We start from the raw sequence: 12,728 nt of genomic DNA, 5'->3' as shown, positions 1-12,728 counted from the left end.
GCAGAAGCTTGGTTGGGTGGTCAAAATCCATCTCCTGTTGAAGACAATCTAGAGGGTGTTGCTTAGTCAACAGGAGCAGAGAAAGGTGCCACTTGACCTTATGAATGTGTAGCTGTCTTATTTAATGAGAATGGCAAATATGCCATTTGTGCCCACTGCAAAAGTAAAAACGTTAATCCTGCTGCCTGAGAATCTGGCATTGTAATTCATAGACACAAGAGGGAAAATATACTTGAAAGTCAGGAAGGGGATGGAATAATCTCTGGGGTCACTTCTGGATTCAGTGAAATGAGGACTTGCTAGTTGTGCATTGCATCCCAGAGTTGCTGTGTTGTCACATTTGAGTGGGGAGGAATGACGGAGGAGGTGGCCTGGGGAAAAATCAAGCAGAGACTGGCATAATTAGCAGGTCAGGTTGGGGACATGAGGAAGCAGGTTATGCAGACCATGAGTATGGTGACATGTCCTTTGAGGAAAGCTAATAGTGTTCTGTGTATTGCCAGTTCTGATTCTGTGGTCCTCCTCTCCAGTTCCTCTGGCTGAGGATCACAGCTGCGGTCTGTGCCTGCATTCCCTAAGAGCCAGTGTTGGTTGGGGCAGCTTTTAACGAGCTTGGGCTCTGTGTCTCACCTCTAACAAGCTCACCAGGGAGAGTGAGATCTGCTTCTCTGGTTGGGAGCCTCTGATGTTGAATGAGGCTCTGTTTAAGCACTTGAGGGAAATCTGTAGGCAGGAACAGCTTATACAAATCTGCTACTAATCAGTTGGTTAAGTGGGCTTGTTGCAACAAGCTGGGTGGAGGATGGTGCTTTTCTTCCTACAGGAGGGTGGGAAGAAATTCAAAGCCAGGAGACCTGAGAGGTAGAAACATATTCAGCAGACACTTGTTTCTTTGGTTGTTTTGATTCTGATAGTTGTCTATTCTTTGCTGCTATATTACTACTTGTAATACATTATCTGTGGGATGTTTGACGTATCTGTCTCATGTCTCTGTCCAGATGCATCATTATTAGATGCTAGGCCAGTTGTCATCTATGCTAAGCTGCAACCAAAATGGCTAAGTACAGGCTTGTTCTCGTAAGACATGGAGAAGGAGCCTGGAACAAGGAGAATCGCTTCTGCAGCTGGGTGGACCAGAAGCTTAGCAATGATGGGATAAAGGAAGCTCGGAACTGTGGCAAACACCTTAAAGCACAGGGCTTTGAGTTTGATCTCGTCTTCACCTCTGTACTCAGCCGCTCCATCCAGACTGCATGGCTTATTCTGGAAGAGATGGGCCAAGAATGGGTCCCCATGCAGAGTTCCTGGCGACTGAATGAACGTCACTATGGTGCACTGATCGGTCTCAACAGAGCAGAAATGGCTCTGAATCATGGGGAAGAGCAAGTGAAAATATGGAGGAGAAGCTATGATGTTACCCCACCTCCCATAACTGAATCTCATCCTTACTACGAAGAGATATACAGTGATCGCCGGTATAAATGCAGTGATGTCTCTTGGGATAATCTCCCAAAGGCTGAAAGTTTAAAAGATGTGCTTGATAGACTCCTTCCCTATTGGAATGAAAAGATAGTGCCAGAACTGAAGAGTGGCAAAATGATCCTTATCTCTGCCCATGGTAACAGCAGCAGGGCATTGCTGAAGCACATGGAAGGTAAGGGTCTTCCTTTTAGCCTTCCTCTCTTCTCCTTACTCAATTGCTTAAAGCTTTACATCTTGTTCTGTAGTGTATATTGTGTATCTGGGCAATGTAACACTTAATGTCTGTGGTCTCTGAGGAGAAAGTAAAAAGTTGGCATATTGAAACAGGAATCAAACTGGGGGATGTGGAAGGGGAGGGAATTAGTTGGGTTAATGTAGTTAAGAAAAGAGCCAGATGGTCTCATCTTGTTTCTCACTGCTCGTTTTAAATGACTGTATTCAAACTAACTTTGCAGTTGGTCTAGAGAGATAAAAACTCTTCAGGCTGTAACTATTTTTTTTGGATTTATTCAGCTGCTTTGTTGGAAGGGTTGAAGTGATAATATGTTCATTAAACAAGCATTGCTATAACACAGCAGAATAAAGTGCTTGTCTTGGGTTGTGGAAGACATTCTTGACTGTTATGGTGGTGGGTTGCTTTTGAGTCTTCATTACTAGTAATTCTTTACTTAAGCTGCTGTGACAGGGAGTTCTGCAGGGAGTAGGTACTTGATAAAGCTTATGCAAATACTGTATTTCCCAATATAGAAAATGCCTACCAATAAACAGCTAAGTTGGTAGCTTAGTGTAAGGTTGCTTATTTGGAACTTGAAAAGGATGTGATTTATCTTGTAAGTCATTGCTAGATTCTTTCCCTCCTTGCCTCCTCTTTAATGCCACGGCTTCTAGTTTAGGTCATCCTAAACTGGAAGATGGACTATTAATTTCTCTCTCTGTGGGTAGAGTAGAATTTAGTGATTAGACATGTATGAATGCAGCTTGCTAAAGCTGTAGTTGCAAGTATGCACAACTGGATTGTGTCCACTCAATTTTTTAGGTGTAAAACTCTCTTGTGTGCCTCTACAGCTCTGACTGCTGAGCACTTTTTGCATTCAGTCCTGCTGGAACAGTCAGGACAGCTGATGCTTTAGCAGGAGTCAGAAGCCCAGGGAATAAGCATGTACAAGTGGCTTCTGGAACTATAGAGGCTGTGAATTCTGGGGTACAGATCACTGTTTGGATGAAGGAGGAAGGCTGGTTCAGCCAATTCCCCTGATACGGTCAGAGTGGTTGTCCACACTATGTGAAATGATAAAGAATTACAAAGGAAAAAGAGGCAGGGGATCTGCAGCCATGGTATCTCCCCTGTCCCTCAAAACTGAAGCAGTTCTATGAAACCATGCTGGCCAAGCTCATTGGGGGTGAAATTGCTGCAAGCTGACCACAGCTTCTGCAGAAACCCTGGGCCACCTTCTGTACAGGCATGCACCAAGGCTGTTGCTGACAGCATCAGTGACTGGTAAAGGTTACTTTAAAGTTAGTATGGCTCAATTCCTGATGATTAGAGATCAGAGAGAATGGTCTAAGTTAGACCAGCTGCAAAGCGTTTCTTTGGGACAATCTGTTAGGTATAACTTTCCAAGGGCTGCCCACATTCAACCAAAGTAGAATAGAGCTGTGTCTCTTGTCTGTCTTATAGTATACCTTGGCCCTCCCAGCATGTGCTTACATAGGGAAATGTGAGGAATCCTTGGCAGAGGATCTAGTTCTGTTGACTGAGGACTGTCCATCAGCTACCCCAGCTCCCACACAGGAGCAATTGCCAGATACATGTTGGCTTTTCTGCCTTTTATGCAGTGGTGATTTGAATTGCTGCAGGGCTGGCCTGAAGGGTGACATGAATAGAGCTCTAAGACCCCTGTTATTGCAACCTGCTCTGTCTTCCCTGCCCTGAGCTCCAGCCTATATCTAGCTGGATCTAAGAGGTTCCTTGTCTGCATTGCTGAATGTCTCTCCCTTTCTTTCCTGAAAGGTTGTGAGTTGAGCTGCTTTGGAGCCTTGCTGGAATTGGACCTGATTCAACTGTGCTTAAAATTTCAGTCTACTGTGTTTATAGCACCCACTGTGAGGTGGGCTTTGTTTTTGTGGACTCTTTTGACAAGCTTAGTGTGTCCTGCACTTGAGTGGAAGTTTCTAGACCCCTCTGTCTTACCTGGAGCCATGTTTTTTGGCATTTAGAGAATTGGGCTCCAAATGTCTCAAGCGGCAATCCTACGTGACTACTTGGATGTCGTAGCCATAGTGATAACTTAATCTTGGAAGATGTAGTTTAGAAACTTTAAATGGCAGTAAATATAAATGTTTTCATTCAGTTTGATCTGATGAAAGAATTCTAATTGTTCCAGTGTGAAATTTAATGTTTTTTTCTGAAAGACTTCAGAGTATCCTTGAAGTTACTGTTTTAAGGAGGTATTTTTTGAAACAGGCTTGCAGTTCTCTGAATCTGAATGTTTTTCTTGTTATGAGTAACTGGTAAAGAGCTTGAAATGTGGATCTGCTTTCTACTTGTACACAAATCATCAGAGCAACAGAATGTCAGGCTAACAAGGCTTTGATTGTGGGTTTGGGTTTTGTTCTTGTTTTCTCAGTGCTCAGAGTGGACCTCATTACAGTATATTAGATGTCTGTAGGATCTGTCATGCTTTGCATGTGGGGACTTAAAGTGAAACCCAACTAGTCTTCTTAAAACAGTATTTAACACAAACTGGACCATACTTTTATATGCACATGGAGATCAAAACCAGCAGCTTCTCTGAGAGCTTGCTGTTTTGTCCTAGTGGGCTGAGGGATGCTTCTCCCAGAGGGTGCTGCTGAAGATCTCAGTGCTGTGAGCTGTTGGTGTCCAGTGGGGATGCTGGGCTGTGTTCCTTCTAGGTAATCCCTATGAATTTGATAAATGTCAGCAAGGACAAGTGTGGTTGTTTTGTGCAGTCCTGTCAGACGTACAATGTTGACATCAAATTTAAGTCTGTAATTGAGTTTGCCCAGTCCTTTCAGAGAGTGTTTATTCATTGCATCATCTTCAGGTGATATATGTGATGATGCTAGGAATCATTGGCACAACTAAAAATTGGCAGAGAAAGAGGACAGATTTCATATGTTGTTAGGGTTGGAAAGGCTCTCTGACACTTTCTTCAGGCAGCAGTCTTGTGCTTGCTGGTGGAAGTGTCATGTCATAACGTGGCAACTGTTTTGTTCTGTGATGCCTATTGGTATGGACCATGCCCTGTAATTCAGGTCTTTAGACAGGCCATATTTCTTTCCTTTATGTTATACTATCTCTGATGCATTGAAAAACAATGGCAACAAGATGTTAATGAGGAGGGTATTTAAAGTAACAATATCAGACTTGTTCAATAAATGTTACTTTGGATGCTGAAACATCATATTGATTATGAAAGCATTGGTTGTTAAAATCTGCTAAATAAGCATCCTAGCTGCACAGGATCTATTTACAGGTGATTTTCTCATTTTTTTAATGTGGAATAATTCTTTCTTTTATCTAATAACTGATACTTCAGATTGAGACCCTCTTAGCAGTGTCCCATTGTGAAGACGTTAGTGTAATAGTTGTGTCCAGCTTGCCCTGTTTCTGTAGAAGTACTAATTGCAGACCAAGTCTAATGGACTAAATTACCAGGTGACTAGCAGAAGGATTGATGGGCTGTCTCAACTTCTTTTTTCCTTTGACTATTTAACCCTGAGGACTGGTCTTAAGTACCTCAAGACATGGTCTTGTGGAAAGCCTGATTCTAGAATTTCCTCCCTGTTGAAAGGTTGTCAGCTCATATGGTGTGGTGGTCCCTGAGCCTTGTCATGCTCAGGGTAAAAAAAAAAAAATAAGGAGAGGAGGAGTTACCTGGTCTCTTGATGAAAGGTGCAGGTGTTGCATCCATTGGGCTAGTCTGGGTGTGATCACAGAGCTGGGACAGATCTCTGGAACTGGGCTTGCAGACAGAACGTGGTGACTGGGGAGGCCTGATGCTGGTCTCGCCAGTTGGTGCGCAGGGAGAGCAGTGCCCTTGGGACTTTACTTTTTTGCATTACTATGTGATACTTGCGCAGTTACAGTATTCCAGTAGTTTACATGCTGGAGCTACACATTGTGAATCCTGCTGTGGACTGTGTGTTTAGGACTACCTAATAAGATTATTTTACTGATTTTTTTTTTCTCCTTGACCTTCTTAAAGAAATATTCCTTATGACTGGTGTCTAAGGGCAGTTACAGAAACCAGCTTGAGATCTAACAACTCACTGCTGTTAAAGTGAGATGGCTTTGCACTCCGTCATTCATCCCAGTCTTTGCTCTGTGCTTCTGCTGCTTATTTCTTGAGTTTGTTGGGCCTTTTTGCAAGTTAACTTTACCTGTAAACTAGCAAGAAACAGTAAGGAGTGCATAGTTTTCTGTCACGTTGGTGGTTTGAATCTGCTTGGGGAAGGGGATGGCAAGTGCCTGATGATAGTGCAAAAGGACTGGAACAGCCTGACCAGGACCTGCAGCTGGGGCAGAAAGGTTTCATACATGAGTTGCCAGTGACTGGTTTCCACAAACTTGGGCTTGAGGGACTCCCAATGGTGCTTCAGCCAGAGATGGAAACCTTTTGCCAGAGCTCTGACTGAGGGTGGTATGTATGCTGGTAGGCTCCAGCATTGCATGCTGAGACACCTCAATTTGTCATAGCATTCCCTTGAGTTTCCTGGTGGTGGTAGTGCAGCCTGGGTGTCTACTGAAGACTTCTGGGACTTTCTCACCTAACGCCATGGTCCTTTTTGGTGCCCCACTGTGATGGGTTGACCTTGGCTGGATGCTAGGTGCCTACCCAGCTGCTCTGTCACTCCCTTCCTCAGCAGGACAGAGAGAGGAGAAAATAAGATGGAAAAAACCCATGGGTCAAGATGAAGGCAGTTTAATAAAGCATAAGTGAAGGCCCAGTGTGGAAGCAAAGGAAAACAAAGATTTATTCTCTACTTCCTGTCAGCAGGTGATGTCCAGCCACTTCTTTGGAAGTATGGCTTCAGTATGCATAGAAGGTGCTCTGGAAGACAAATTTTTTAAATAACAAATGCCCTCCTTCTCCTTTCTCTTAACTTTTATTGCTGAGCAGATGTCATATGGTATGGAATATCCCTTTGGTCAGTTTGGATCAGCTGTCCTGGCTGTGGCTTCTCCCAAGATTTTGCTTGCCACCAGCCTACTGGGTGTGTGGTGGGAAGTGTTGGAGAGGCAGCCCTGATGCTGCGTGAGCACTGCTCAGCAGTAGCCAAAACACTGGTGTGTTACCGACACTTTTTTTTAGCTACCACTATAAAGCACTACCAGGGCTGCTATGGGGAAAACGAACTCCGTCTCAGCGAGACCCAATACAATGTCAGGGCAGGGGGAAAAAAAGTGAGAAAAGGCTTGTGGGTTGAGATAAGGACAGCGAGAGATCACTCACCAGTTACCGCCATGGACAAAACAGACTCGACTCAGGGAAATGAATTTTAATTTATTGCCAATTGACTTGGAGTAGGGTAATGTGAAAGAACCCCAAATCTTAAAAACGCCTTCCCCTGCATTCCTTCTTCCCAGGCTTGATGCCATTCCTGATTTCTCTGACTACCCCCTCTGACCCTGAGGTGCAGGGATATGGGGAATGGGGGTCACTGTCAGTTCATCGTACATTGTCTGTGCCACTCCTTCCTTGCACTCTTCCCATGCTCCAGCCTGAGGTTCCTCCCATGGGGGGTAGTACTCTACAAACTTCTCCAGTGTTGGTCCTCCGCATGGGTTGCAGTTATTCACAAACTGCTCCAGCCTGGGTCCCCTGTGGGGTCAAAGCCTGGCCAGCAAACCTGCTCCAGCCTGGGCTACTCTGTCCATGGGACCACAGAGCCTGCCAGGAGCTTACTCCAGTGTAGGCTTCCCACAGGGTCCCAGCGTTCTTCAGGCATCCCCCTGCTCCAGGTGGGGATCTGCTCCAGCGTGGGCCTCCATGGGCTGCTGGGGGACAGCTGACCTCACCATGGGCTAGTGGGGTATCTCTGCTCTGGTGCCTGGAGCACCTCCTCCTGTCCTTCTGCACTGACCTGGGGGATCTGCAGGGTTGTTGCCCTTGCATATTCTCACTCCTCTCTCTTGCTGAAGTTGCCCTTGTGCAGTTTTTTCCCCCCTTTCTTAAATCTGTTATCCCAGAGGTGTTAGCACTGTTGCTGATGGGCTTGGCCCTGGCCAGCAACAGGTCTGTCTTGGAGCTGGCTGACACTGGCAGACATAAGGGTGAAATAAATGTAGGTAATATGCTGAAGCCATGGTTGTAGCCCACCCATCTTCTTTCTTCTTTCCTTAAAATCTTCTCAGTGAGCTAACATTCTGTAAAGGTTAATAGCCAGATTCTAACACTGTGCCCGCTTCCCTCCTCTGCTCTACTGAAGCTAGGACCTCTGCCAGCCTGCAGAGAGGGCAGAATCTGGCCTTGAATATTTAACTTATTAGGCTAAAGCTTCAGTATTTTCATTAAGCTTCTGGGAAGGATGCTATGACCTGATTTGGATCTCAATTACAAAGCACCAGTTCTAGAACAAACCCATTGTGGCTGAATTTATGCATATGAACTTGTGTGTTTTGTTGGATGAATCATCTGGCCTCAAGTGTAGTTCACATGCAGAGGAGGAAGGATGTAGCTATTCTTAATAGCTGTTGTGTTTTTTGTGTTGCTGTGACCATAAGAATAGAAGGGAGGAACTTGGTAAGAACAGGTGAGAGGGAGGAAGAAGCAGAGCCAGCCCTTGTAGAAGTTGGCTGTAGGTGCTCAAAATCAAGCCGGAGGGGGTTTGCCTCTGTAGGACTTTACAGGGTGCAAGTATTTCAAAACACTTCATGGGCTACCATGTAAAGGTGAATTTTTAAGCTTGCACAGAGATATTACTGGTCTCTGTGTTTGTTCACCCAGTTTGGTTAAATGGAACATAAATGAGGTGGGAAAGAATTCTGAATGTGATTTTTTGAAATATCTTTTTGTAATAAGCTCTGTACCAAATTCTTAAAATGTTCATGTTATGCCTGCTATACAGCTGCTATTAAGGGACAATGTTTAATGGGTGCTCATGAGAGAGAACATGGGAGATGACCACTTGAGAAATGTAGTTGCCCAGTCAGCATCTTATCTGGGGTCCTGAGGAAGATATCCTGTGTACTTCAGTAATGTCTGTGGGTTCTTATGGCTGTAAGTAGGTAGGACCTTAGTTTTAAATCTTCTTGGGGAAAGACCTCTTCCAGCAGCACAGTACCCTTCAGCAGTGCTGAGACCTAGGCCTTAGTATTTTACTGGAGGGAAGAATGTTGCTTCCTCAATGGTCTTATTTCCCATTGCATCTCATAGTCAGCAGTTGAGTCCTTGCCCTGATTTCACCCTTCTTCCCTGTGAGATAGGATGGGGTTGTGACACAGGGCAGCTCAGATGAAGTGCAAGAAAAGGTTACTTGGCTATAGTTACACCACATGAAGTAACTAGATAGCAGTTAGCTCACGCTTGCCATGGCTAGAGTGCAAGATGTGATCTCTTTACTGTCCTTCTAGTCTGCTGGGTGGGGAGTGTTCTGCGTGCATTTTGCCTGCAACTGAAGAGCTTGTGTGACAAACCTGATCAGCTTCTTGCTTCCTGAAGAGCAGAAATACTATACAAATACAGTAACAGTGCCGAAGTAAAGCAACAAGACACTATTGTTTCTTTAAGATTTTCATCTGGCTTCAACTTGCATTTCCAGCCTTCTGGCTGTGAGGCAACACTTCCATATGAGGAAAAATCCTGAGGAGAAAGCCAATATGCTTGTTGCAGCTTGTTTATCCTAGACTGCACTGTTTTGCTTTGTAAATCAATACTAGTTGACATTGGTGTAGTCACTGTGTTCTGTAAAAACAGTAAAATATATTTCTGAATCATGTAACTACAGCTAGTTTTGTTTAATCCATCTTTAGAGGAAACCTTTAAGTATCCTAGCTCCAGACCGCATTGCGTGGTTTTCCTAAATTCTCCTGCATGACTTCATTTGCTTTGTGTTTATCTGAATGATTTAGTCTGGGAGACTGAATTTGAGATGTGGACAGAACATTTCCTAGGGTCAGATTCTCTGTGACATGGTGACGTTAAAATCAAATATGTTTGAGCTCTTATTTCAAGGATTCTTAGGCAGCTTGGCTACCTGTTTTGTAAACCACAGTCCTTGAGAATAGTGCTTGGGCCTGGTAAATATGGACCCAGTATTTTTCCCATTGATTTCTGTGTGGTTTTAAAACTTTAGATGCTCCTTGAGTGCTTTTCTGTAGGTCTGTGATTGTGCTGTCTACAACAGCTGAATTACTTATCCCTTCTATATAGGGATTGCTTAAACTGTCAGAGTATGATTTCTTTTTTTATGGACCGATGGCTCAATATATAACAAGATGTAAACTTCTTGCAAGGGTCTCTCTGTTTTTTTTGCTCCATGCTCTTCTGAAACTTGGGGCTAATCTACAGCTGAAACTAAGTGCTTGGCCTAATCAAAATAAGAATAGGTCACTGCAAAAGTTGCATGCTTGTGTAGTCTCCAGGCAGGGGCATAAAGTGATTCTCACCTCATGATTAGTTCTAGTTTTTTGACCTGTTGTCATCCCACTGGTGCCGAGTGGCTTGACTTTGTGGGTTTTCCTGTTAATATGTTGGCTCTGCTTTTCTACTTAATGTGAAAATCACTGGTAAATTTGCACCCATATGTTCTGAGAAACATCTGTTCTGTCAGCTGCTCAAGAGGATGTTTTCTTCATGGTGCGAATGTCTTAGAAGCTTGATTGTGTCCATTTTCTAAGTGTGAATTACCAAAAGCTGTCCTGCTTTACAACGGCAGACTGCTGCTGTGACCTCAGTGCTTCTAAAAAGGGGAGAAAAAAGGAATATTAACATTCCCAATAACATTAGCTTTCTTTTGCCTGAAATTTTTAAGGAATAATGTCTTTGCAATCACTGCTTCTTAATACAACTATTTAGACCTTGTGTGGGAACTTTACTAGGAAGTTTGGTCTCAAAATTCACTTCGATGCTTTGGAGACTTGTGTGTTTGATGTAAAAATAACAGCAGTTTCATTGAGATTAGAGACCCAGAATATTTTAATCAAGCACAGCTGGGTAAAATAAATTTTCTCCCCAGGTACACATTATTGTAGTGAAGTGGAAAAATACACAAAAATGTCCAAGTTGTGTAAGCTGACTTTCTCTCTCCTTTTCTTCCCCTCTCCCTCATTTGAAAGTGGAAATGAATATCCTGTATCTAGTAATTCTGAGAATAGTACTGTGGGCGAGATGCTATAAACTTGCTTTTGAGAAAGATAGGCAAAACAGTGATCTTTACACTAGAAGAATTAAATACTGATTTTTTTAAGATGGTTTGTGTGAGAAGCTTTGTGTAAAAAAAAAAAAAAAAAACAAAAAAAACCCAAAAAACCAAAAAAAACCCAACAAAAAACACCACCAAAAAAAACCCCTAACCTTGGTATCCTGCCTTTTTAAAGAGGCTGTTTGTATTGGTTGCTTAGCAGAGGTTGCTTCATGTTGGAGTAGCATGTTGGGAAGATATGGAGGAGAACCTATTGTCCTCAATGTCCTGTATTAAAGAAAAAGTATAGTCTCCAGGGCAGTCTCTTCCTGTTTTTCACATATAGACTGAAAAATGAAGAAACCATTTTCATGTTGGTGGGAATTCCCTCATTTAGCTGTTCCTAAAGTACTAACCAAGCTGTGGTCTAACTTGGAGTTCCCCTTGAGTAGCTGGTGGTGTTAACGGAGGCTGGAACATGTCTTTGACTGTTTTAAGACTAGGTAGTCTCAGAAAAAAGGCTGAGCTAGACAGACAATTAGGAAGCTGTTCACTAGGTGTAACTCTGTTTTTGTTTTCTTTGGCAGGCATCTCCGATGAAGACATCGTCAATGTTACTCTCCCCACTGGTGTACCCATACTTCTTGAACTTGATGAGAATCTGCATGCTTTAGGCCCTCACCAGTTTCTGGGTGATCAAGAAGCTATCCAAGCTGCCATCAAAAAAGTGGAAGATCAAGGGAAAGTAAAGTCTGCTGAGAAGTAAAATGCCACTGACTAGCACAGCTGTTTTCAAAGTGTGGTAATAAGTGATTTATGTAAGACTGCTAGGTTGCACTGTGTGAAAGTCTCAATTTCAAGCACTAAATAGTTGGAAGGGACAGTTGTTGAGTTTCAGGTTGGTAGATTAACCCTCTGCCTTTCAAAAACTGGAATTTAGATCTCAGCATGAGGTTATGGGTACTGAAAGAAGAAATCAAGAGATCATTCAGATAATGGAAACTTGTAGGGCAGTCTGCCCCAGATCTAGGATTGAGGGTGGCCCAGTATGAAATAAAGGGATATGTTATTGGTGTCTACCAGTAATCAGTCCTAATCTGTTAAGGAGGAAAGCACCAGTTTACTGGACGAAGTCCAGGTTGTTATAGGCACTAAAATTTTCTCACTGATAAAATGACACCAGGTAACAGAGTTACCCAGTATGATTCTTCTGTGTCAGTGGCCATGACAACTCGTTCTGGATGGAGTTCCATCGATCCTTCAGAACACTTTCAGCTGTACAATTATTTGCCAGTGTTATTTTGAGCCTTCCAAGGCCAGTTCATGGTCCAGAGGAGAACTTTGTAGAGATGTTCTAGTTACTGGAGTTTTTTGTTACACTGTATTCCAGTTTTGAAGGAATCCCTTTTCTTCCATCTTTGCAAAGCCTAGCATGACTGCGTTTTGCTGGCTTGCAATAATAGGATTTAATTCACACTTTAGTCCACAAACTAAGAACAAAGGTTTCCTGCTCAATGTTTAAATTGTCAGTTAGCTCTTAATGACTGACCTGAATAGCTTTGAAACACTTTAACATTTACTAGAGGTTTGATCATCTCTTAGTGAAGTTGTTAGAATAATTTCTGTTTACCTCAGTAAAACTGAATATAGGAACCCCCTCCCCAGGCTTTCCTGAGTTGCAAAGATCTCTTGGTAAATATGTTCCACAGTAATATTACTGTGGCATTCTATGTATCAGTTTTTCTGGAGGGCTGGGAAAGATGCATAAGGCATGTAAGAAGTGTTACTGGGTGCAACTCACTTGCTGGTAGGGAAGGATATTCTGTCATGCCTGAAAGTGTTCTCCCATAAAACTCTCCTCACAATTATAGCTTGATTCC

The 12,728-nt window shown here is 43.1% G+C and overlaps 1 protein-coding gene across 1 annotated transcript; it reads left to right on the top strand.

Moving 5' to 3' along the window:
- The first annotated feature begins 1,053 nt into the window (after positions 1 to 1,053).
- On the top strand, positions 1,054 to 11,801 carry BPGM (2,3-bisphosphoglycerate mutase). The gene is made up of 2 exons (XM_009701530.1): positions 1,054 to 1,654; positions 11,436 to 11,801. Exons 1-2 carry the CDS (start codon positions 1,054 to 1,056, stop codon positions 11,612 to 11,614), a joined length of 780 nt encoding a protein of 259 aa, XP_009699832.1. The 3' UTR covers positions 11,615 to 11,801.
- Positions 11,802 to 12,728: the final 927 nt, after the last annotated feature.

This window comes from Cariama cristata, unplaced genomic scaffold (genome assembly GCF_000690535.1).
Source record: "Cariama cristata isolate BGI_N322 unplaced genomic scaffold, ASM69053v1 scaffold4216, whole genome shotgun sequence".
Classification (NCBI taxonomy): domain Eukaryota; kingdom Metazoa; phylum Chordata; class Aves; order Cariamiformes; family Cariamidae; genus Cariama; species Cariama cristata.
Note: the sequence above shows the minus strand (reverse complement) of the source record. Positions and strands in the feature narration are given on the sequence as shown.